Source organism: Amblyomma mixtum, chromosome 6 (genome assembly GCF_055824585.1).
Source record: "Amblyomma mixtum isolate Tamu chromosome 6, ASM5582458v1, whole genome shotgun sequence".
Classification (NCBI taxonomy): Eukaryota; Metazoa; Arthropoda; class Arachnida; order Ixodida; family Ixodidae; genus Amblyomma; species Amblyomma mixtum.
This window is the reverse complement of record NC_143017.1, coordinates 118,812,321-118,839,017: the sequence shown is the minus strand read 5'-3', so window position 1 is coordinate 118,839,017 and position 26,697 is coordinate 118,812,321. Positions and strand designations below refer to the sequence as shown.

Genomic DNA, 26,697 nt, shown 5'->3' with positions numbered 1-26,697 from the left:
ATTAATTCACGTACAAATTCCCACTAATCCGCATTAATCCATTTTCTGGGGTTGGCCTACTTCCACAATTTGGGAGGTCCTTTGGAATATTTGGTGGTATGCCAACTTCCAAATGCAATCGCATTTTTTTTTAATAATTTGGTTAAGAAGGCTCCAAGTTTTTATTTTTCTTCCTTTTTCCTCCTTTATTGCTTATTTTTCTCATTCTCTTTTTCTTCCTTTTCTTCTTTCTTTGCATCCAGGCAGCCTTGCTTGAGATGCAGTGATTTGTGCACTCAGAATTACGCCTCATTCCTTTTTATGGAATTCAGTTTTTTTTTTTTAAGTTTTACATTCTAATAAAACTCTGCGGATGACCTCTTGCAGAGGTGTGGCTGATCAAGTGCCCGCAAACGTGTTGCAGATAGCAGTTAACGCAGGGCAACTAGTATAAGGCAGGAAAAAAGTTTGAGGAGGGTCAGCAGACCGAAGGTTAATCGAAGTGCTGCTACGGCCTTATATCATCATCTTTGCCATGGAAAAAAACTTGCTCTGTCGTGGTACCTTGAATGTGAGCTGCTACACATCCTACAAGCAGCAGCAAACAGTAATGCAGCCTCTATACTTGAAATCTTGAACTGTGAGTCACCAGCTGCTCCTGTATTTTTTGGCATTCTCTCGAAACACTATGGTTGAGTTCACAGTGGTTCAGCCAGCACCTGCTATACTATGTACATTTCTTTTGACTGCATAGATCAGTCGCACATTGCATAGATCTCAGAGGACTAGTAAGGCATCCATATGAGATGTGGACATGCAAGTGATTATTGAATCAGTTGAAATAATTTCCTTTTGGCCCTCAGCGCTTCGCCGATTGGCGCCTGACAGGACCCGCAAGTTGAACCTCTCGTGTCTGCCATCCTTCTCCCGTGCTTTCAGTAAAGCTTATTTGCTTGCAGCCTCTTGACCCTTTGTGCAACAGCAGAACATGTGTCCAACTTGCTTCTAGTGCCGGCAAATGGAAAACTATGTACCTACACATCATATTTTTGCTTGTGGAATACTACCGAACTTTCAAGCAAGCCATTCACTGTGTTTTTATATTTCAGTATTATGTCTCCTTGGTTTTCTGTGTGTTTTTATAAGTGCGGGTGTACCCCATCCTGGTGAGGAAAAAATGTTTAAAAAAATGTATAGCTTTTGAGCCTTTTCTTCATAATCTTCGTAAAACTTCATATACAAGTTGTCTACCACGTCCAAAAGGCTGAGGTAAGGATACCACATGCGAGATCCTTTTACGAAGTCATTGGTACAACTGTGTACATCTTTCTTTTTATTATATATATAAAACCAGAAGTCGAAACGGCTAGAAAGTGATATCATTAAATTCTTAAGAGCATTCTGAGTGCAGTTTCATCATTATATGCATGATGCATGCACACAGCTTGCCTTTTATAAAGGGATAAAATTGGCCCTCTACGGGTGGAGCAGAACGGTAGGTCTTAAAATAGGCATGCAGAAAAGCAAAGTTATGTTCAATAGTCTCACAAGGGAACGGCAGTTCACTATTGGTAGCGAGGTGCCGGAAGTGGTTAGGGAATATGGTTAGGTAATGCATGGCAGGAATAGCAGCAGGTAGTGGCTTCTGATCTGGATCATGAAAGGGAAATAACTAGAACAACAATAGGTTGGAGCGCATATGGCAGGTTCTCTCAGATCATGAATGGCAGTTTACCAATATCCCTCAAGAGAAAAGTCTACAGCAGCTGCATCTTACCGGTACTCGGCTATGGGGCAGAAACGTAAAGGCTCATGAAAAGGTTTCAGCATAAGTTAAGGACAACGCAGCGAGTGATGGAAAGAAAAATGTTAAGAGACTGGAAGCGGGCAGAGTGGGTGAGCGAACAAGCGCAGGTTAATGACGGCATAGTCGAAATCAAGAGGAAGAAATGGGCTTGGGCGTGGCATGTAATGCGAAGGCAAGATATCTGCCGGTCATTACGTGTAATGGAGTGGATTCCAAGCAAAGACAAGTGTAGCAGGGGGCGGCAGAAAGTTAGGTGGGTGAATGAGATTAAGAAGTTTGCTGGGTTATGGTGGCCGCAGCTTGCAAAGAACAGGGTTAATTGGAGAGACATGGTAGAGGCCTTTGCCCTGCAGCCTGATTATGATGATGAAGTGGTATGTCATTTTAGGACGCTGTCCTTGCGCCTGTTTAATGTGCGTTGCTTATAACAGCTGTTTGACTGTGTGGAACAAAACACTGAATTCCTCTGCGTAGCTCTCATTTCCGAGTAACAATCCTCCTTACTTCTCTCCGACATTTGAGATGGGCCCCTACCTTTCTTGACCATCAGTGCCAGCGCCTGAATGGTACTATTTTCTAGTCGAGGTCATTTTACCGGTACAGTTCTTCCTAATCGCAGTAATTGCTCGCGTTTCTGAGGGGTGCGAAGGAGGTAAACTTTATTGAAGAAGAGATTCTAGGCGCAGGTTCTGGTGGTGTTCTCCCCACGGTGGGCGCCTCTTCTAGGCCGGACGCCAGGCAGCGACAATGTCGTTCGGCATTTCGGCGACCTCTTCGGCCCGCTCCGTGACTCGAGTTGAACCTCCGGTCCGAGCTGAGCAGCGCGGCCTCCCACTGCGATTGGGTAGAGAGCTGCAGACTCTTCGATGGCTTGTCTTGATTACATGAGTATAGAATGTGTGGTGTGTCTGCCTTTTGGTGCCTGCAGAAAGAACAGACGGAGCTGAACTGCTCTGGGAACCATGCATTTGGAGTGGCCATGTATGGATTAAAGAAAGTGAATTGATTGCAAAACATTTTATTCGCCTGAAAGAGCATGGTTAGAGGTCGCGTTATGTGGTCGAGAGTACATAGCTCACGACGATAAGTCGCGAATTGGGGTGACGCGTCCCCGACGGCTGGAGGGGAACACTCTCCTGTGCAGGTAGGTAGAAAACAAACCAATGAAACAAATATTCAGGGGGCACTTTGACTCTCTAAAAAGCTGCAAGGCGAAAGCGTTTCCTGGCGCACTGTTTTTATTTACTTTTTATTTTTCATATATTGTTTTCTTTTATTTTTGCTCCTTTTATTTCTAGTTTTTTATTTTTATTTTCATATCTTATTTTTATTTTGTTTTGATTCTTGTTTATTTACTTATTTTTATTTTTTAGTTTTCCTGTTCTTTACTTTATTCTTTTTATTTTATTTATGAAACCCATGCATTCACTAGATGCGCCTTTATTCATGCTCGAACCTTGAGCCTTCGTGGCGGAGTGGTAGCGTCTCCGCTTCAAATGCCAAAGGCCCTGGTTCGATTCCCACCCTCGCGCAGTTCCTTTTTAAGCAGTGACGCCGAAAGGCGGACAAATCAGCCGACACGGCTGCCGACGCGTCTGCTAACGACAGTATGAGAAAGGCTTTCGCCTTAAAACAAAACGAAGCCGTGTTTATACTATAAAAGAAGCTAGCCAATAAAGAAAACGAAAACACCAAGAAAAACACACATTATAGATACGCGTAAAACACTAAAGGCAAAAAGGAGAGTTTTCACCGGATACAAAGCGTCGGAGCGGGAATATGCCTTGCAGGCAGCCGCAGGCAGCACAGACGCGGGTTGACTACTTGCGATGCGTCGCTGCCATTGCGTCCAGGGAAGCGCGGTGGAGCACCAGGAGATGAACGGAGTTGAACACGGGAAACGCTCTGATGAACTGACAGCCGCCCCCAAGAACTTGGCAGCTGCAGCAGGAAAACCGTAGCATTAAGTCCCGTCGACGGCGTTCCAAAACATGTAGCCTATCCAAGGAAGCCTCGGCAGCACCTCAATCCATCTGCTGCCACTTCCGAACTCGAAAGGGACGCAGTAGGCATGCGTCATTGATTCAAGGGAAGTCCACGGCAGCACAGACGCGAAGTCTGACGGCTGCCACCTCCACGCTTGAATGACCGCACCACTTGTGTTGCGGTGTCTTCCTCTATACCTCGGTTTGCTGACCTCTCCGGTCCTCGTGCCTGCCTCGCGCACACCATTCGCACGCGCGCACACGCGCAACGCGGGGCTGGCACGCACGGCGCTCCACTGTCCGACGCACCACTGCCGACACGCCGCGTTCCAAAAATCCCTCGATGGTTTGGTGTGCACATCTCCACCGCCAAAACGTTCTGGGGTCAGAGCTAGCCAGCACCGTCTCCCACCGCTCGAGAGAAGGAGTGGTAACTAGATCACCTGGAGGAGGCTCTATTTCGCAATCCTAGAGGACATGATCGTAGTTGGCTCGTTGGCCGCAGTGTTTACTGTTCGGGTTGTATAAATCCGTATATGCATGTGCGCGAGGAGTGAGTATCGATCTCGTCTATATCGACGCCATGTAACCACTTGTTTTTTAGTCAGGCTTTTGTCCGGAGGGGGGGAAGTTCACCTTTCTGGTTTAAAATTATTGGTGAGATCATATGTGATTGTGGAATCCTTCATGAAATTCAGGGAGCCAGACTCATCCACTGCCCGGTCGACGAAACCTTGGGTTTATTGTGTGCTGCCGCGTTCCTCGGATTCCCCGAATGGGCTGGGACCCATATCAGTTCGGAATAACTTGGTGAGAATTTGGTGACGTTAAGGATTCTAAAGGGGATGTTTTAGTCGCTGAGAATGACGTCCGCTCTCTAGGGTATGCGCTAGGGCCTCAGATGATTTCGTTTTGATTGTTGCCGAGACGATGTGGTCACCATTACCAAGGCATTCGTATGTTTGTATTCTGCCACATCTACATAAATTGTTCCAGTGCACTGTCCGTATTTATTATGTAAGACTTTGGTTCGTAAACAGGTCGATTTGATCACTTTTAAAAAAACGCGCTCCTTGTGTGATATGTGACGTCATTGATGCGTCGAGCAGAGCGGCTGTAAACTTTTCTTGTAACCTCAATTTTTCACATTTCAACGCAGAAAGTACGTCGAAATTCAGAATTTATTAATTGCTGAGCCGCCTATTCTCTCCTGCCACTTTAACAACTTCCGTTACACTTTCGATATGCTGTGGGAGTGGGATGCCAGTCAGCTTCCGCTGGGTTTCCCTCCAGCTTTGCTGCGTCTGTAGATTGGCGTTGTGCTTGTGTTGTGATGTTGCTCGTTGTGGCTGTTCTGCTGGTGTCATGAACCTTGCCACATTCCTTCGTTTAGCATTCTCGTGCCGTCTTCGCCTTTTGATGGGTTCTGCATGTAAACTCCAATAAGTCACGGTACGCTCTCTGGACGATCACGTGACTACGGCGACGGCTATCACTGGACTGTTTTTGTGTACAAACCATGCGGCGTGAGGAAAGCCCTCATTACTGGAGTCGACAGCTAGTGACCTGCTGAATCATACAGCTTAGGCCGCGCCAACTACGCTTGAAGCTGAAGTCGCACAGTGTTTATATTTGTGTGCATTTGAAATTTATGACGATGAATAAGCAGGTGTAATTACAGTGATGGATACCAGTTTACTAGGTAAGTGTTGGCCAACACTTTTGTTTGTTGGGTGTGTTGCACGCACTTGCGATATACGCTTACTTATTGCGCCGCGAATGATATAAATCAGCTGTGGGAGCAAAGCATGTGAAAGCACAATGTCCAACGAAAATTTTCGTTCCACAATGTTATCGCTGCTGTTGTCCTACGTACTATCGCGTCTTCGGTGTAATTTGTGTCCACTGTGGGTACGCAGTGCGGATTCCTTTAATGCAGCGTTCTCGGGCTGTGCTAATAATGTATACCCAGGCCTTTTCGTTGGTTAATCAGCAGTAGTTGTCTTTCGCAATGCTTTGTTCTTTACTGAACGAGGTGATTATTTCCTGTGCATTTCAGCGCTCAGTAGCACGTATAGAAGAGCAGAATAGCTCGCAGTATTGTGCTACACCTGTACGGTAGGTCTAGTCGTTAACTGCATCCACTGCGTGACCTGTTGTGCGAGACATATGGCTGAGCCCTCCAGAGCATGCTTTAGCGTGTTTTGACTGCTGTCAAGCCGAAGAGTTTTGTTTGCGTCCTAATCAGGTTTAGCCTTGTCGGAGGCCTTGTGTCTGTGTTGTGTTGTGTTTGTGTGCGTGTGTGTGTGTGTGTAATCAAAGGAGAGGGAAAAAATTGTAGAAGTTTCATATCAGGAGCAAACATTCAGTGAGGGAGGGTTTTTCTTACGTACATACTATCAGCAATGAATGAAATGCGAACAAGACGGTTCAGACACAAACAGAAAAATGAGAAAATTTTTGAATGGGGAAGCTAAATGCAAGCGCAGGTTCAGTTCACTTCTAAACCGCGAAGACTGTCATTCAGAAGTGTTAATCAACCTAACTTGTGTTTCCTGTCAAGGAACTTATATGTTCGTTCTTTTATGTTAGCATTTGATTTCTGTTGTTCGTTTCATTTGTTGCTGATAGTGCACTTGTTTCTGCACACGTATATATAAATCCTTGCAGCAGACCAGTACATGAAGACAGCAAAATATAAATATGGTAAAGGACGGTGAAAAGCAATCATCATCAAAAGAAAGATGGCAGAAAGCCCTCAATGAGCCTACCACGCCAGAAAAAGTAGTTATTTGTCTGCCAAATTAATAGAAGTGCTCACACATCACCCGTGCATGCTATTACTGCTGCTTTGATTATGTTCAGATCCCAGTTCCAGGTCATGCTGAGATTGTGCTTCATTTATGTACTTGCGGTCTTGATGTCTACCGCTACCATTTCTGGTGGTAATTAATTTTTATGGCTCAAAAAGGGCGGCTTAGGCAAAGCATGTCATGACACAAGGTGTTTTGCTTTACACAAGGTGGAGCCGCCGCGGTGTCTCAGTGGTTATGGTACTCGGCCGCTGACCCGAAAGACGCGGGTTCAAACCTGGCCACGGCGGTTGAATTTCGATGGAGGCGAAATTCTAGAGGATCGTGTACTGTGGGATGTCAGTGCATGTCAAAGAACCGCAGGTGGTCGAAATTTCCGGAACCCTTCACTACGGCGTCTCCCATAGTCTGTTGCATTGGGACGTTAAACCCCATAAAACATACCAAACCAAACCAAGTACTCATTTTCCAAGCATTTCACCCCAAAAAAGTCTAGCACTAGGTCAAGGGATAGCTTGTGCCCGATGGAAACTGATGGGCAGCCGGTAGTACTGGGGATTCACTCTCAGTTCCGACATGCCCCAAAGGCGCATTCGCAAAGAATCCTAATCTTAACTATGGCTACTCCATCAGAACAAATGATCCAGAATCATAGTAGAACTGCTTTAGTATCAGGGAGGCTGGCTATTGCTGTGATTGGCCGCAGTTACTTTTGCAGCTAACTTTTTTTCACTTCTGTAAGCCTAGGAAGAATTAAGGAGGGTGTCTTGTCTGCAGCTAAATTTTGGACTGGATGCGGAGCTCTACACTGTACTCGAAAATAAGGGAATGAGCATCATCTTGAACAAAAACTGCTTTAATTAACTTCTTTCTCATTAAGAACCAACTTCACTTTTTAAACTTGAGCCCAACTGGGCAAGAAAAAGCAAACAGCTCAGTGCATAATTTACGGGTTTCCATGTAATGACTGCCAAGCTATGTTCGCTTCAGTGGAAAAAATTTAGTGCAAGTGACTGAAAACCAGCTGGATGGAAAAATTAAAAGAATTATTTGTAAGCGGTGACTTCCACTGAACCTTCTACACGACGGAGGAATGGGGAAGGCATGGCATTCATGTTATTGGTGTTTTCGTGAACCGCAGTGCCGTGATTGGAGATTATTTAGCACCAGTCATCAACCAACCCCAAGAAGTCTCAGTAGTTGTCGATCTGATGTACTCAGACTCGCAACTACCGGAGGCTCTTACTTGCCTCGTGGTATGTTCAGCAGCTTCAAAGCAGCAGAATCAGGCAGCACCAATTTTAAAGTAATTGTTCTGCAGTAATAAGGAATTGCTGCAGTAGGTTCAGTGCTTACCAAAGAAAATGAAATGAAAATGCAGTACTAAAGCAGATGCTGATGAGGTGACCGCCAGCAAACAACAGTCACCATAATCAGCTCAGTTATGCATACTGCAGGACTGGGGCCTCTCCCGTTAATCTCAAATCAGCCCTATCCTGCACCAGCTGTGGACACCCTATCCCCACAGAATTTCTCATATCATCTGCCCACCTTATTCTTAGAGCCAGCGAAAAGCGTCATAATGTCTTTCACTTCCATGAGAGATGCATTGGCAAGTCTTTGCAGACATTTCCCGCTGACATTGATTCATCGCACACATTCATAGAATGCGGCTGGCTACATTATGCCACTATTTCATTTCCATTGAAATGACTTCCATAGTTTGTTTGGCTGAAGACATTTGATTTTGCACTTGAGACTGAAAGGGCACTTCGAGAGCTGTCAGAATGGCCATCCGAAATTGAGTGAGTCGACCTACACACACAGCCGCCATATTTGCGGGGTGACTTTTTCTCTTGTAAGCGCAGGGTGAGGAGGAGAGGCAAGTAGTGTAGATTGCCAGGTGTAAATGCTCATGATCTATCATATAGGAAGGGCACAAACGCTTCTGTAACGTGATTAGTTTTGGCGTACACTGTTCGTCACATAGTGTGCTGCCTCTAGGTCCTATATTAACAATGAAGCCATATTGTACACCCCCCCTATTGTCTACTGGCTGTTTATTGTCACTGTCCTGTAGTAGAAAGAACGGTCACCTTTTATAAACACCTGTCTTGGAGGCCGTGTCTGTGTTGTGCATGTCTTACTCAGTTGCGTACATAGAAAAATAGGAAGAAACGTATGGTCGTTGGATAATGCTGTATCAATCAGTTAACATCTGACCCAACCATTGTTTTGTTTCTTCTCATTGCATGTACACAATGGTTTTATGCGTAGCTATTGTTTGCTGCTTTTGTCATATCGACTCGCTCTCTGCTGTGGGTTTTGACTTATGGGATGTGTGAATAATAGCAGCTTATAGCAAATGTAGAAAAATTTGGAAAAACCTATGGGGATTAGCAAAATTATAAATGTAGTCTGTAGTAGCATTTTCTTTGCATTGCCAGTAATTCACATTTTTATGTTTGAAGACTGCGTTTTTCTAAGCCTGCAGTGTAAAATGTGAACCTTGTGTGTATGTTGATGCCTGACGCTGTGCATAATTTTATTTTTATTTTTTCAGGTTTTGACTCTATAGATTCACTTTCTAGCCATCATGCCAGCAATGGCCTTAGAGCGGCTAATTCGGACAACTCTCAAACATGCTCAAAGAAGTACAGGTACGTTATGTTGGCACAGCAGTCAGTTTTCTTGTTTTTTACTAACTTCAGGATAACATTTAGTGTCAAAGGGCTCGTAAAAGTATTTGTGGGATACCGGCCAAGTATCAGAATAACGTGCTTTTCGGCATTTTAGTGACTGAATACTTTGGGCTGTTGTGCAAAGAAGTTGCGTGGGAACTCATGGCTCAAGTCTTTATCTTAAAGAAACAAGCTTGGCTTCAAGCACATATCTGGGTGATAAAAAATACTGATCAAGAAAGTTCGCAGGGAGGCAGCAAAGCGCGTTAATCAAAGCACAAGCTTACAGTAATGTCTGACTCTGCGGATTCTACCTGAATGCTAGGAAATCGTTATATACCAGACAATGTCTGCAAATGTGGATTTAATATAAGTCTGCTCAAGTCTGAAAAAAATCTTGTGTGACCCATTCTATAATCACTTCCAAGAGGTCTGCTGATGATGTTTTATGCACTAAATAATTTTCCCTTTTTCCAGACCTAGTTGGTACTTCAAGGGGATAAGGTTTGCAAATATGCTATTTGGCTTCCAGGTTGCTTATACAAGCTCTCTCCCGTCACTACAGAGCAGTAATGAATTTTCGTGGAGTAAATTTTGCACAAGAGGTGGCTACACAATATGTCTGGGTACGCTAAGAATGGTGGTAAAATGTGGCCGACAGTTGTATCTTGGTTTGTAACTCTCTGTGCACTTTCCAAATTGCTCTTTGTTGTGGTAGTAATACCTGTGGCCCTTTGTTGTTGCATGTTCTTTTACTGATTCTTCAGTGAGGAGTGGTTCTCACTGTTTGAGAGAGGAGAGATCTCAAGAAGGCTGAAAGAGAGGGCTCTCAGACTGGAACTTGCAGATTGCAGATTCAGGAGCATATGTTGGAAGGCAAGTGGCGTCAGTATGGTTGCATGTCTTGCTGAGAATTTTTATGCCTCCTTGCAGTTGTTGCATGTACGTAAAATTTCAAGAGGAGTCAGACCCAGAAACCGACATGAACAGTTATTACTTAGATGACTCGGAACACAAAACTGTACTTTTAGCACTGTCGTGGACCTGAATGGAAAAAGGAATGTTGCAGAATGTTTGCTGTGGCGCATGAAAGTGAGGAATTATGAGCAATTGAAAATATATTTGAAAAAGATTTCTCTGTGCTGTTTTGTGCCTTGCTATGATGTTTCACTTGATTTCTCAATTCAACAAGCATCATTATTTTTTTATCCTCTTTGGTGTGAAACATGACCAGAATAACTTACATTTTAAAATGTTTTCCAAAAAGCCCTTTTTTCTTCCCTAGGAACAGCATGAAAGATTGTGCTCATTTTTAAGGCGGAAACCTTTAATGCCTCATCGTTGTAAGCAGGAGTTGTCGACAGAAATGTCACGCTTTTCAATTAGCCGAAATGGCCGTGGCGTCACGGTGTGCGAATTTCAAACGGGGCAAATTGTACTTTGGCTAGTAACCATGCAACCAATTAAAGGGATCGTATAGTGATGCTCCAAGTAAGTGGGACCGAGTTTAGTTAATTGATCAATCACCCAATTAGCCTAATTAACCTTTCTTGTCAGGCCAGGTAAATAAATAAAACCGAGTAAGCAATTGGTCAAGTTCGGGAATCGAACCCCGGTCTTCGGAGTGCGAGACGAGCGTGCTAACCACTCCTCCATGCCAGCTCGATGGTTTGGAACGAACAAAGGCGCATCTAGTGAATACGGTGGGTGACTTCCTTCACTCCCATCTTCCTCCCTTCCCCTTACAGCGAGGTTTAGGTGTCCACCGAGATATGAGAGACATACATTTCCTTTCCTCAAAAGCCAATTTACCGATGAGCAAGGTGTAGAACCGAACGGGGGATGGAGTTCTATGGACTCCCTGGCAGCGTTGCAAGACGCTGTTGTGTTTCACTCTCAGAGGCGAAGCCTAACATCTTAACAACGCATCAGTGACACAAATAGCAACACCACGCTTAAGGCTTTCGCCTCACTGCACTTTAGGTTAACAAAGTGCCCCCCTGAATTTTTACCATATACTATTCATGAAAATTTCTGGAAGGCTAAAATTACTTGCCTTAATCATGTTCCTAATTGGTGGCACAGAGCATAGTATTGTGATTGTGAGTAAGTTTGAGGCACACAATCTGGAAGTGTGTCTCTTCTCATCAAGCTGTCTTTTGGGGAAGCAAGTATGCCTGCATTACTTTTTTACGTCTCATCACAAGGCTTTTCACAGCACCAACATAATGCTGTGGTTTTTCCAAGGTTATTGCTTTGAAAATTTTGATTTGTTCATTTTGGGCTGGATCACCTAAAGGTGGAGTTCCACAGGATTCAAGGAGTGAAAATAGGTTGAAACAAGATGGACTTCATTATGCAACTAGGCTGTGGGCTCTCCTTGATTCTTCCGAGTCTCAGCCGCCGCGGTGGCTCAGTGGCTATGGTGCTCGGCTGCTGACCCGAAAGACGCGGGTTCGATCCCGGCCGCGGCGGCTGGAATTTCTTTGGAGGAGAAATTCTAGAGGCCCGTGTACTGTGCGATGTCAGTGCACGTTAAAGAACCCCAGGTGGTCGAAATTTCCGGAGCCCTTCACTACGGCGTCTCTCATAGCCTCAGTCGCTTTGGGACGTTAAACCCCATAAAACCAAACCAATCTTCCGAGTCTCACGAAAGAGGGCTGTGAGTGGCATGGTCAAATCAGTGGCTTGAACATTTTAAACTCATTGAAAGACATTTGGAACATTTGAAAAATATTAAGTGGTGGAATCAAAGAGCAGTGAATGCATGACAGGCCTTATAGACACACATTCCTTGTGGCCTCAAATCTGGTGTGGCCAAGTTCCTACGCATGGCAGCATGTAGCAGTACATTAGGCATTACCCGCTGCCTGGTGCTGTTCACGTATTCATGCTCTCAATAATGAGACAGATGGTCAGTTCTGTTGGCGAGAAGCTTTCTACAAGGACTGAATCAGGGTTTTTTTTTTTTTTTTTTAAACACTGCAGGTATTTTTAGAATGCCTTCCAGACTCCAGGAGTGACTGGATCATTGCAACCAGGGCTATGAGGCACAAGTATGAGTCAATGCTTGCCAAGGTAGGTCAGTCTTACTGGTGGTGTTGCGTTGTTTTTTCTTTGTGTATGTGTGCGAAATCTCACAGACATGACGCAAAGTTTTGTGTCACCTTGTCACAGACCCGGATGTTTAGCTGTTCAGCTTATTCTCCTGTGACAGGTGGAGGTAAAGTGAAAATAGGAATAGTTAACTAAAAAAAACATTGAATAGCGTATTCAAGAAACAAAGTGAGATATGCGCTTCTTGGGAAGATTGAGTCTTGGCCTTCTTGACCCTCGTTCGTTAGTGATGAAAAATCCTCGGACGGTGGCCATAGTGGTCATAGACCTGCCAAGAACTGTTTAGCCTCCTGAGGTCATTGTGCCTGGGTGCTAGGTTGTGGCTTTGCACTGCACACATTCTTATTTGGGATCCTTCATCTTTAATTCGCTCCTGTGTTATCCTGTCCCTTTATATCCCATTCTCCTTTTTTCCGCCATTTAGGGTAGTGAACTGGAACCATCTTCTCCTCAACCTCTTCGCCTTTCCTTTGCCCTTCCTTCCTTTCTCTCTCTCTCTGCCCGTGATATCGTGCTCATTGTCCATGTCTTTTTTGCATACAGGTTTTGAGTGAGTGATGCTGGTGTATGTACAGTCGCGAGCAAAAAATATTAGCACAGATCACTGGCGATCAGAATTCGTATATCTCACTACGCGGCGCTGCGGTACACAGACCTGCTTATCGGGCCGTTTCCATGTTTTGCAGCCTAGGGGGGGGGGGACGGCAGGAAGTAAGCTTTATCAAGTGCGCACCGCCCAAGCGTTGAAGTGCCGACCCTACATGACTGTGCATGCTGCATTTATTTTGGCTCTGTTATCAAGCAAAGATGGCTTCTTTCTATTACTGTTTTTTTTATGTCCGCGATGGTTTGTCAAAAGGAACTGGCGGGAACAATAGCTGATAGCGCTACTTTTAGCCAGTAATTTTGCTGGTCCATGGCAGTCCACTGAACCCCCCCTAATACTGTAGAATGGGAACGGCCCGGCACTCTCGTTATCAGCCTCTTCGCCACCGGCAGCGCCACGCATTGTCATTCCGGCGCTCTGGTGTTCCGTCTCGTGTGCTAATTTTTTTTACCCGCGACTGTACACCAGCTTTAATTTTAGTTTTTGTGGTTTGCATAACTGGACCTACCAGCTATCAAAAAGTATAGCCGCTCCAAAAATGGAAAAATATTTTTAACTTGTGGTTAAGTTGTGGTCTTTGACATTACTTGTCACATATGAAATAATGTCGGACTTCCATCTCATTTTTATTGCTTTGTGCTTGCTGTGGTTTTATACTAGCTCATTTCTTGGCTTTATTTGTCATCTAATTTATGTTTGTGCAGCTTGTGTCATGATTTGTTCTGTCTCCAAGATTTAATTTTCTGCTATGCTGTGCTGAAATTCTGTTTTAGGATGGTAGTGTCACTGAACAAAAATAATGATGTAAAAAAAAAAAAGGAACAGCTGTGCATATATTCTGGATCCGTGTTGTGGTAAGGCTAGGCTTTTTGTTGCTGGTGAAGCCTAGGGATGCTTTTTTGTCTCAGCAGTGCAGCGTCACAACAGCTGCCTGCTCGGTCCATATCTTATCTCTGTCAGTGCAGCACAAGCAGAGGTTGAAAAACATGCTTGAGGAGAGAGCATTCACTTGCGTTCTTGTTTCATAGACATGTCACAATCCAAGGGTTGAAGTGGAGGACCTTGATCTGGCTTACAACAACCCCCTGTCACAAGAGGAAAGAAGCCCTTGGAACAGATACTTTGAGGACAGCGAGCTGCGAATAATGATCAAGCAGGATGTGATAAGGACGTGCGTTCATGCTTGCTGTGCTTTCTCATCATTCTGCTTCTTTTTCATAATTATTATAATATTGTGTGAACCAGTTGCAAACCAGCACACCTGTAGTCCTGAATTGTTACTGTCTGTTCTACTGCATTAAAAAATTGTGCTGTCTGGGTGGTATCTTACCCATTGTTCATTGCTTAAAAAAGTTTCTGTTCATTGCAGGATGTAACTAACGAACCTGTAATAGAAAGGAAATCTGGAAATCTTTATAAGCATTCATTTCATCTCTTTTTAATACTCATCTTTTTTAGTACCTCTTAATGCTGTGATGCTATGGACATGTCTGCAGTTTACATCTCGACTGCATGCTCGAATCCACATTTCTGCCACACATTCTCATGCATCAGCTTTCACTGGTCTCTCTCAAGAGGCTTTGTAATAGACTAATTGTAATGTTTTTTTTTCAAGAACAGTAATAAATTAGTATGTTGCTTTGTAATCCAGTTAGTTTGATTTTCTGAATATAGTTTTAGGCCTGTCTAACTTTCAAGGAAAACTTGAGGTTAATTTTACTGCCAGTAGTGAGAACTGTACTTGCAGCTCATGCAAGGTTCCGTGCTTGGTAAAAACGGCCGTCTTTGTTTTCGCAGGTTTCCAGAGATAGAGTTTTTCCAGACTTCAGATGTCCAGGCGATGATGGTGAACGTATTGTTCTACTACGCGAGGCAGCACCCTCAAATTTCATACCGGCAGGTTTGTACCGGCTCCAAAGGGATTATCAGTGGTTGGGATTTCTGTGGAATTGAATAAAAATCCAGAATGAACACTAACTGTCAGTCAGGTTTGTGCAAACTGACACTATTTTTTTTTTTTTTCAATTTTTAACTTTTCTAGAAGTGAAGTTTAGCACAGAATTGATTCTGGGATATAAATTTGGTGCTCTGTGCGGTAGCCTCATTTGCCGAGGTGTGTTTTTTGCAGGTTTTGCAGAGCAAATTCAGTGAAACTGAGACAGATCATTTAGTGTAACTCATTATTTTGCTTGTCAGCATGTCTATGAAAGACCCACTATATGGCAGGTTTGGAGCAGTGCCAATAAACTGGCACTGTGCATATTGGGAACTTGATATATTGCACAGTTTAGATACAGAGAGGTTGGAAGTGTGAAGTCTATAATGCCATAATATGCGATGAGTTAGTTTTATTGATCAATACCAAGGTGGCGCCAAGATACCAACTGCAAAGTTTTGTAGTGTAGTGCTAAGCAGCAAGATTCTTTTTTTCTTTTCCCTTGGCCATTTGCAACTCTTTGAGATCTCGGTGTGACATTCGAGTGCTTTGTTTCTTTCTCGAAGGGCATGCATGAACTCCTGGCACCCATCATCTTCGTGCTGCACAATGACCAGCAGGCATTTCTGCATGCCTTGGAGCTGGACTATATTAGGTAAGTGCATGTTTCATGCTCATCATGTTGTAGTTGAAGGAAAGATTAATTTTGTGACTTGCAGTGATGGTTCGAGCATTAGGACAAGGCATGGCTTTTGAATTGGTAGTGTTGAAGGTGCATTTAGAATGCTCTTTCTTTCTGTGTATTCAATAAGACATGCTTTGAGGTCCAATCAGCTGATCATTTGTACTTGAGACCATTAGAAATGTCTTGGCATTGAGATGTAGTACTTGGTTTAGGGTTCCATTTTTAGTGTGATCAAATTAACCTTATCTGATTGTTGTTTTCTGCCGTAAAACATAAATTTGAGCTACTTGGTATGTCATATTTGTAGAAACAGTGCGAAAGACATTGACAAGCATATAGACGGGACGAGAGCTGTCCCATCTACGTGCTTGTATATTTCTTTCATGCTGTTTCTACAGATATGTTTCTACAAATTATTTTTTGCTGTTGGATTGCTCTCTTTGTCTGTTGTGTTAAAAGAATAGAGAAGCCATAGTTTAAGGGCACAAAAAGCTTGCCAAATGATTGCTGTGTGTCCCAGAGGCACACAGGTAAATATCAAAGGCGAGCAATCCATCGAACAGATTTATTTCGATTTTAAAGTGCATATGCACAATCAAGCTTGACTGACTTTCAGAGCCTGTTACAAGTTGCATCAGTGTGGTAGAGGAAATAGCGTTTAGAAAAGACTTCTTTTTTTATTTATTTATTCAGGAACACCCCGCATTGCTCGGAGCGCATTAACAAGGGAGTTCCAGCCTTGAAAGGAACAAACCTTCATTAGTACTGCACACTTGGCTACCAGACAGTCAGATCCACTCTGTTACGATTCACACAAGAAATTAGTTAGCATAAAGATTCATCTTTTTCTGATATTCTCTGATATTGAAGTCATGATCTGTTTGTTTATATATGTAATGCAATCGGTTTAAGTAAATGTTTTTGGTGATACTTTTGTTGTGAAATGATCAGAATAACAATTTCAGATGGGGTTTTCTTCTATGTGAGCAGGGTGCTTTCTGTTCCAACTCACTTTTTACTTTAATGCAACTTTCTCCTCGCTGATACCACCTTAGGATGAACCTTACTGCTCTATTCTGTATTTGCTCATTTCGCTCAGTTAGGGTTTTCTGGGATATGTCCCAAAACAGCATGCATACTCCAGAATCGCTCGAACGAAGGAAACATAGGCAGGTGCTCTTTTTTCTTCTCTTTTTGTGTTAAGAGGTGCAGATTTCAGGTTCCACTGAATGTAGTTTTGCGCTCTATCTGCCTTTACGACTGCAGCATTTACATGGGCATTTCATGAGCAATCAGCCTACTGTGGACGCAGTTCATAAAAGGTGTGATAACGTAAAGTAAAACGGATTTCCTGTCACTTTTTTGCATGATTAATGGTGACACTATCGCACAAGGGAGATGCACAAGCGATGGCTGTGATGTGCTTCTGCACTTCATTCCACTATGCCTAGCCCAGTTGTCAGTGTATCGCAGCTTTCCACCTGTTGTCTTCTCGCATATCTGAGCCATATTATCAAGAAGCATTTTTAATCATTGTGACAGAGTTTTCCTCTTTCGTGTACTGAGCATATCTGAGGCTATAACAGGTGCACGATAACCACTGCTTGCGTGCTCATTGTTTGAGATGCTTGATATCTTTAAAATCATTGATTTATCAAGGTGTTGCTATTGTTCTGTCTGTTTTTTAATGTAATTGATATCGGTATGGATTGTTCTTTTTCTACTTGTAGGGAGTTCCCAGACTCATTAAGGTAAGTGCCCTCCAAAGCCTCAATCCCATGTAATGTTGCTGTGTGGGTGCTGCTTTTTTTTTTTTTTATATATCCTATTCCAAAATTTTTTTCCAGGGATGACATAAGGGAGCTTCTGAACCCCGACTACACGGAACATGATGCATTGTAAGAATCCCTTTTTTATTATTTATCCCATTGTTAGGTACAATAACATAATTTCAAGTGGTGTCTATTCTCTCTTGAAAAACACTGGAAGATCAAATGCCATGCAAGGAATGGAGCATTAGGGCTACAAAACATGCTCCAAGAGATATATGTTGCAGCTGTTTGCATATATGTTATATGCTATGGCTGCAGTGATCAGAATTTTGTTTCTGTTTTTCTTAGTTTTCCAACATCTGTTGCAGTTCAACCTCATGCATAGTGCTACTTCAGAAGACAGAAAACAAGTAATTAGAATCTTGGCCTGAATGTGGCATTGGAAAGTTTGTGACAGGATGGTAACGGTGCTATCACCTGACACCTTTTACTTTCCAATTGCAATGGCAGTACATGTGGTACAGCTGTGATTAGATTTCCATATAACAAAATAGCAACTTAGTCTCGTATAGATTTGAGAAATTTTTTTTTTAATTTTCTTTATCACCACGTGGCACCTCATGCGCATTTCATTACAGAAAACTGTACAGTTCAACTTTTGTTGCAAAGTTCATAGGTAACCCTGTCATAAGAATGCATCCATTGCAAAACTGCGGCATTTCAGGCAGCATTCAAAGAGTTTTTGTCATTTTTACACAGAGCCAACAGGTGGCACATGGTGTAATTTTTTTTATGAAAGGCCGTAGCAGTCATGGAAGAACTGCATACTAATTAGCACTCGGCACTTTAAAAATCAAATGTGAGAGGAAATCACACCATCAAATCTCTTGCATTGTTGTTTCTCTGGAAAAAATGAAAGTGCCTGCCCAGTGCAGTTTTACTGGCAGTGCCAGTGGTAATTATGGAATCATTTTTTTACAGCTGGAAACCATTTGAAGGTGAATAAGTTTAGGCTTAGGCTACATGAATGAATTGTAGCTTGTATATTAGAGAGAAGGGGGAAATTGGATTTGTTTAGTGGCGCATCCTTTTTTTGTTGCATCCTGTGCGGGCTCTTTTTTTTCGGGAAAGTGGCTGACTGTTGCCCTAGGAAAGACTCCTAGTCGGCCTTGGTCAGCTCTCAACCAGTTATCATCACATAGACCCCAGACTCTACTAGCTTCTTACAACCTGCACTTTTTACTGGGACATAAGTGTGCAAATATGATTGGCAAAAGATAAGCTGGACTCTCTTTGAAAGCAAAGATTAAAGTTAGCCTCAGGCGAACAGATTTGCGAGAGCATATATCATAACAGCTCCACGCCATCACTCTGGGATCTTGGTGGTCCGAGGTCAAATTTTCGTTTTCAAGCTTCCAGTTGAATCATAGGAATTTTGAAGCTCTGGTTGGCGAATTACTGGTTAATTTCAATTGTGTGTTTATTCAGGTAAAGCTTTTGTATTTCCTGGCACAATGGTTTTGTGGAGGGAGAAACTTTGTGCTTTTCCTTTTCTTTTTCAGCTTCTTGTTCAGTCAAGTCATGGATGCAGTTGAATCTTGGTACTCCTGGAATGAAAATTACGTGAAAGTAAGTCGTGGGGACTTTCTCAGGGTTGAAAGCATTACTTTTCAAAATTTTGTTTTGCAATTGAGGCTAATGTTTCCTTTTCACTGATGCAGTTGCACATAGTAAAGGACACAAATTTATGACTTGAAGTTTACCTGGGGGCTGCTTGTGCTACTGTGTCATTTTAAGCCTGTGCAGATTAATATGGCAATAGCTTTGTTTCATTCGTAGTGATGGTAGTGAGCGGTAGTATAATTCCTATTTGCAGCTGCAGTCTGAAAGTGATGCTTCGAACAAAACTGCTGTACACAGATGTTCTGAGAACATGTTCTTTGTTAGTTCACTGTGATTGCTGCTGTCCCAGCAGCCATTTATCCGGAAGATGATTTTAACTTTGAACGTTAAAGTGAAATTTTTCAGTAAATAAGAGTCATCTTTTAGCCGTCATTAGCTATGCATAACACTGAAAGTCATATTTGCTGCCGTGATAATCAGCAGCAGCAGCAGCAGGTTTTATCCATTGTAGGACAAAGACCAGGGCTGCATACTCGGCGTTTAACCTGCAGTGTGCATTCTTGCTCAAGCCATGCAGATGTCCATGTTCGAACTAGCCATCTGTGACTCGGTTTAAAATAAACAGATCTAGATGTTACGCTGATTGATGTAATTGGTGGTACTTTGTGCATGAAAAAGCATCACTGAAAGCATTTGTGCGAGAGACCAATACAGGTGATCCAGATCTGTACGGCTTTTATCAACAAGGGAGGCACTGCAGCAGGCAGCATATACTATAATGTAGTTTGTCATCCTAGCAAAAAGTCAAGACGTAAAAATTGGCTCGTGTAGGATAGGATGCATGTAATGTAGAGAACAAATAACTGATGGCCTGATAGGCTAACACAGTGAAGCAAAACGCAAAGGCAAAATGTAGGTGTGGGCACTAGAGAGTTTTGTAAGGACATGAGATCTTGGAAATTCGCTACGGTAGTGTGCCCATGGCTGACATGCGAAAGAGCTAATTAGAGGTCATTGAAAGGGGCCTTTTCTCTCCCTGCAGTGGATGTAGTCAGGCTGATGATGGTGACAGCACAAACAAGTACTTGTGCTGAAACATAAATTGACTTTGTCTTGTTGTTTCGTGTACCTGTGCAGCTTGACCAGTTCAGCTTCATGCCGTTTGCCAAGACAAGCACGCTGGGCTTGCACAACGGCCTCGGTGTGAAGCTGTGCCGAATCAACCAGGCAATGCTGAAGGCACATGACCTTGCCATCTATACGCACCTGGAGAACATGGAGATCCCGCTGCATGTCTTCGGAATGTACGTTACGAAGTGAAGCTTATGATCAGTGGAAGTTGCATGAATTAACTCTGCAAGAACTGTGTCTGTACATTTTGGGGGCACGGTGCGTAATGTGCGACCCCTTCCCATGGATCTGTGGCAGAATGTTAGGGATTATAAATATCAGTTAATTTGAAGATTCTAGGGGGCCCTAAATGCTACCTGCATATTTGACCTGATAAATAACTTGCTCAAGTCCCATCCTATGGGGCTTCGAACTGGGGGAGACATGTGTTGGTCCTGTATTGCTTTAGTGATTTTTAGTTCCCAAGTCTGCTGCTGAAATTAATGATTCTGTTTCCAGCTTGCTACTATATGGTATGCTTATGCACCCTGCGGATTCGTCAGTTCCGGCTTACTTTGGCCTAACTAACTAACAGGGCCTGCATGTTGTGGTACGCTCATATTGCACGCTTAAGTCAAATCAGAGGATGCCAGAATGCAACATGGCAGTGCACAGTACCTTTTCCTTGCCTTAGACATTCTTACCATATCCTTTCACTGCTTCAGGCGAAGGAGAATGGCAGATTTCCGGGAGGAGAATGATCTGTCATTTTTTCTTGGTAACCTTTGCTCTCCATTGCAGACGCTGGCTCCGACTGTTGTTTGGGCGAGAATTCATCCTTCCTGAGCTGCTCATCCTGTGGGACGCCATTTTTGCCGACAGCTTGGCCTTCAACTTGGTTGACTACATATTTGTCTCCATGCTCATCTGCATTCGAAAACCTCGTAAGCAAGTTTATTGCGCTCGTGAAATATGGCAGACAGTTGGCTATGTAGGTCGTTGAAGAGTTCAGCTTGATTTGGTTGGTTGGTTCCGACTTTCCAAAGTTAGTCGAGCAGCAGTCTCTCGTCCTACATATGTTATCTACATTAGTTCAATAAATTCATCTCTAAGCATCCGTGAGCACAACCTCAAATATGTTGGTATATTTTAGTAAAAGAAAATAGCACATTGTCTGCAGGCTCTGAACTTGTCCCTAGATCTGTGCAAGTTGTCTTTTAAATAGATAAAAAAATCAACCAGGTGCCTTAATTCATGTAAAAATTATTCAGTAATTGTGTCAGGAGGGCTACATTAAAAATGTGGTTATTTCCTATGCTTTTTCTGCGCCTTCCATACCTCCACCATGAGAGGTGGCTCAGAGTCGTACTCACAGCCACTCACATTCACACTCGTCCAGTCACAACCACAGCTGCTCACTCACACTCACACTCATGTCCACCACTCTCACATCCACTCACTCGCACTCACACTCACGTCCACTCACAGATGTGAGAGTGAGTGAGTCGATATGAGTGCACTCATGAGTGAGTATGCCGACCTCTGGCACCTTCTCAAACATGCAAGCTTGAATGCAAAGTAGAACTTCACCGAACAGCACTACATTGCTGAATTTGCTCAGATCTGCATGTTTCACATCTCATATTTCATGCTTGATTGAGCTGTCCAGGTCTCGCTTTCATCATATATGAGCTGGGGCAAAATGTATGCTAGCTGCAGCGTTAACAAAACACAAGTCTGTTGGTCTTAGTAGCACACTGCCCCACAAGAAAAACTGAAAAGTTTTCTAATCGATCGCAGTGCTGAACTCCGACTACGCCAAGTGCCTGAGCTACTTGATGAAGTATCCTGCAGGTCGGAATGTCACCTACATTCTACAGTTGGCTCTTCACTTAAAGGACCCAAGGGTACGTTTACTGCACGCTTTTCTTCTCCTTTCCGACCAAGTGACCTTTTCTGTGACCTGTGAACATGATTAGAAACAAAAGCGCCAAGAGTTGCCTGCCAATGGAAGAGTCGATTGGAAAAAAAGATAGTTTGCACAGGTAGTTCATCAAATATAGTTGTTATTATGTTGTTGGCATGGCTGGAAAGGTTTTGCATTGCGAAATGACAAGTCTCCAAACTAAAATGTGACCGTATTGATTTTTTTTGTGTGTGTGTGTTTTGCTCATGTTTACACAGTGTCAGTCTAATAGGTGGGCCTTTCAAGTTGCCCTCCTCATTTTGAGTGGTGCGGAGATCATTAGTTGCATGTACCGTATTTACTCACATAATAGGCGCACTCGCATAATAGGCGCACTCGCATAATAGGCGCACCCCTAGTTTGGGCGCGAAAAATCTGATTTTTTTTATTTCCGCGCATAAAAGGCGCACCCCTAACTTGGCACTGTGATCAATACTGTATTTACACGATTGCAAGCCGACACCTCGCCACCCCCCGCTCCCCAATCTTTATTTTAACAAAGTTTTCGCTGAACTGACTACTAGTCCTCACTAGTGCTGCTGCGGACCCACAGCACGTACAACGACATCGCGTAGAACAGCCGCACACAGTTTTCAGGGATGCTCACTTTAAACGTCTGTTTGGAAAGCTTCATCTCTAGCCGGAAACGTTCCCGACTTAGGCCCGCGAAAACCTCTGCGCTTGGAGTGCGTACGAAAATTTAGGGACGCCTCAGTCGCAACTGCCGCACTTCTCGGTCACGTCGTATTTTCCGACCTGCCGCACGCTAGCCGTGTTCGAGAGCAAACTCCCAGCCGTGTAGCTGTTAAGGTGCTTGGCCGTCGAGCTAAAACAGCAACGCTCCGCGGCAAAGCCATAAACCACGATGAACTATCGCGCTACCGCAGATCCCGGCACTTGACAGCAACAAAAAACAAAACAAAAAAAAACGAGCTGGAGATGCTGATGGCGATATAGACCAGAATCCAGAGCCGCTCCTGGGCGCGGCCATTTTCCGCCGACTGGTGCGCCGCGGTGCGGGCGTTTCTTTGGGGACTGCGGGGCTGCGGCAGCTCCGCGGCCGCGCCTGCATATAGCCGCGCTTCGGGCGCTAAAAACACATTGCCGAGCATACTTCCGCAGCGTGGCTGTGTTGCAGGAAGTATTCACGCTATCAAAGGGAGCACATTGATGCGTTTTAATGACATTTAGTTTGACATTCACGTGAATTGAGCTGACGCTTAGAACGCGCTCGTGCTTATATCGCTACCGTCTTGGTGCTCCACTGCAAAAAAAAAAAAAAACGTTTTGTTTGATATCAAGTATTAGGTGTGCGGCTAGCATGCAGTTCCAATTTCTATGCACTCTTAACCCTTCGGCCATAAAGTGCCACGCACAAACAGGGCTTTCTTGTCGCATGCATGGTGCGCCAGTTTATCAACAAATTACCGCTCTGAGCTTAACTGAGTCGCAGCGCCAACAAAAAACAAAATTTCTCATGGTTTCTGCAACCTGGTGCATAAAAACGTACTTTTGCTCAAATTATCAAAGCTTGAATAGATATTAGCAGCGAATCCAGATTTCACGAATTCTGAGGTCCGATGTCGCGTTCATCGGTAGCTCTCGCCACGTGTGACAGCATTGCGTAGGCGTTTGGCTAAGTGTGAATGAATGTAAATCGCACATATTTTCCTATGATTAAGCTAGATAGCAAAAGCAGAGAGACACTACGGTAAACCCTTTATCCCCCCCCCCCCCCCCCTCTTGATCCCTATGACATGCGTGCGGAAAGAGCAACTGAAATCGGTAGCGGTCGTGCTTACAATCCTGTGCATGAAATGTGTTTAATGGGAACTAGAGCAAGCTCAGTGAAAGGAGGTACCGTATTTACTCGCATAATAGGCGCACTTTTTTTCCAGAAAATCCGGCTCAAAGTTCGGGGTGCGCCTATTACGCGGGGTAAAATTTCCGGAAATTTTTCGACTCGCAAAATTGAACACACCGCGTAAACGCACTCGTGTACGGGCCGCACCCCGTTTTCCCGAAGAAAATGTTAAAAAAAAAAGATCCGTGTAAGGGTTGCACCGAAACTTTCCACGACACACGCGGGAATAGCCTTAGGAATGCACGCGCCGAGGCCTCCGCGATCGGCTCCGGCTGCGCGCAACGGGCGCTTGATCGCGGAGGCCACACACGCGGGCAGGAGCTTCCAGACGCCGCCCAGGAGGGCGCCCAAGGCCAAGCTTATCATCATCATCATCGCGTTCCTCCGCCGCGAGCTTTCGCTATCTATATCGCCATCAGCATCTCCAGCTCGTTTTTTTTTTTTGTTGCTTTCAAGTGCCGGGATTTGCGGTAGCGCGATAGTTATCGTGGTTTATGGCTTTGCCGCGGAGAGCGTTGATGTTTTAGCTCGACGGGCAAGCACCTTAACAGCTACATGGCTGGGAGTTTGCTCTCGAACGCGGCAAGCGTGCGGCAGGTCGGAAAATACGACGTGGCCGAGAAGTGCGGCAGTTCAGCAAAAACTTTGTTAAAATAAAGATTGGGGAGCGGGGGGGTGGCGAGGCGTCGGCTTGCAATCGTGTAAATACAGTATTGATCACAGTGCCAAGTTCGGGGTGCGCCTATTATGCGCGGAAATAAAAAAATCTGATTTTTCGCGCCCTAACTAGGGGTGCGCCTATTATGCGAGTGCGCCTATTACGCGAGTAAATACGGTAATCGAAAACACGCGCTTTGTCGGGACACCTTCAGTCTGCAGCTCGCCTATCCAGGTACTACACCACTGAATCAAATCAATAAATCCACATTCCTGTGCCTAAAATTATCATAGATGATAAAGCACGTAAAAGACGGCAACAAACGACACGCCAGCGCAGAAATCTGCTTAGAAGTGCCGGTTTCCAGTCCGTACGCTACCTGGCCGACTACTCCGCGGGAAAAATCCTTGCTGTTCGCAATACTATTCCAGAATTTCCCTGAGCAGCGCCGCCGCACCAGCGGCTCGGTGGAGCAGCGTCGCCGCTGCGGTGCCAGCGTTTAGAATCCTGAGCCAGCAGAATATCATCATTGAAAAACGTAGCGCGAAAAACGAGACACAGAAAAGGTGAAGATAGGACGCGAGCGCTAATCATCAATATCATGGTGGGCACAAACAACGAGACAGATGCGCACTGCCTCGCCGCACTTGCATCCAAATAAACGGAAAAAAAAACTCGGCGATGTCACGTTAACGACTAATTGCGCGCAAGATAACCGCAGTACTGTCTAGTAGAGGGAAAATGTGAGTAGTGACGCACAGCACACACCCTCATACGTTATGATGAAGCACTACAACAACAGAAGCGAACACGTAAACATGCATTCTACGCGCGGCGCCGGTGCGTCCCGCAGTCCATCGGGCCGCGCGCGGCCGATAGATGGCGGCTGGTGTCGAGAGTAGGGGCGCGCCAGCAGCCTGCGTGTGAGGGTAAAAGAATTCCTACCCTCGACACCAGTAGCCATCTGTCGGCGCGCGCGGCCCGAGGGACTGCGGGACGCGCCGGCGCCGCGCGTAGAACGCATGTTTACGTGTTCACTTCTGCCGTTGTTGTGCTCTATCAGCTAACGTATGAGGGTGTGTGCTGTGCGTCACTACTCACATTTTCCCTCTTCCAGTCAGTACTGCGGTTATCTTGCGCGCAGTTACTCGTTAACGTGACGTTGAGGGTAGTCGACCAGGTAGTGTACCGGTTGCCTTCTAAGCAGATTTCGCTGTCGTGCCGATTGTTGTCGCCTTTTACGTGCGCTATCATCTATGATAATTTTATGCATCAGAATGAAGATCTATTGATTTGACTCAGTGGAGTAGTAACTGGGTAGGCGAGCTGCAGACTGAAGGTTGTCCCGACGGAGCGCGTGTTTTCGATCACCAGTACGTGTTCGGCATCTTTGCGCTGAGCTTGCTCTTGTTCCCATTAAACACATTTCATGCACAGGATTGTAAGCACGACCGCTACCAATTTCAGCTGTTTTTTCCGCACGCATGTCAGAGGGATCTGGGGGGGGGGGGGGGGGGGGGGGGTAAAGGTTTATCTATAGTACCTTTATGCTGTTGGTATCGACCTTAGTTTTGTTTGGTTAATTAAGGTTTTACGCCCCAAAGCGACTCAGGCTATGAGGGACGCCGTAGTGAAGGGCTCCGGAAATTTCGACCACCTGGGGTTCTTTAACGTGCACTGACATCGCACAGTACACGGGCCTCTAGAATTTTGCCTCCATCGATATTCGGCCGCCACGGTCGGGATCGAATCCGCGCCTTTCGGGCCAGCAGCCGAGAGCCGTAACCACTGAGCCACCGCGGCGGGGCGGTATCTACCTTAATCATAGAAAAATATGCGCGATTTCATTACATTTTCCACACTTAGCCAAACGGCTACGCAACGCTCTCACACGCGGCGAGAGCTCCTAAATAAAATAACGCGACTTCGGACCTCAGAGTTCGTGAAAGCTGGATTAGCTGCTCATATCTATTCAAGCTTTGATAAATTAAGCGAAAGTACGTTTTTATGCACCAGGTTGCATAAACCATGACAAAATTTGTTTTCTGTTGGCGCTGCGACTCAGTTGAGCTCACAGTGGTAATTTGTTGATAA

At 44.5% G+C, this 26,697-nt stretch overlaps 1 protein-coding gene across 2 annotated transcripts in view; it reads left to right on the top strand.

The window, feature by feature from the left end:
- The first annotated feature begins 5,026 nt into the window (after window positions 1–5,026).
- Window positions 5,027–26,697, top strand: part of TBC1D5 (TBC1 domain family member 5) — a 33,607-nt gene continuing 11,936 nt past the window's right edge. For both annotated transcript variants that reach the window (XM_089548964.1, XM_089548963.1), the window contains exons 1-13: window positions 5,027–5,473; window positions 9,148–9,244; window positions 10,033–10,141; window positions 12,254–12,343; window positions 14,018–14,160; window positions 14,787–14,889; window positions 15,492–15,580; window positions 17,341–17,361; window positions 17,458–17,508; window positions 18,945–19,011; window positions 20,143–20,309; window positions 20,917–21,059; window positions 21,916–22,022. In XM_089548964.1, the coding sequence (XP_089405090.1) occupies window positions 5,455–5,473; window positions 9,148–9,244; window positions 10,033–10,141; window positions 12,254–12,343; window positions 14,018–14,160; window positions 14,787–14,889; window positions 15,492–15,580; window positions 17,341–17,361; window positions 17,458–17,508; window positions 18,945–19,011; window positions 20,143–20,309; window positions 20,917–21,059; window positions 21,916–22,022 (1,206 nt within the window). In that variant the 5' untranslated portion in view covers window positions 5,027–5,454. The remainder of the gene's footprint in view (window positions 5,474–9,147; window positions 9,245–10,032; window positions 10,142–12,253; window positions 12,344–14,017; window positions 14,161–14,786; window positions 14,890–15,491; window positions 15,581–17,340; window positions 17,362–17,457; window positions 17,509–18,944; window positions 19,012–20,142; window positions 20,310–20,916; window positions 21,060–21,915; window positions 22,023–26,697) is intronic.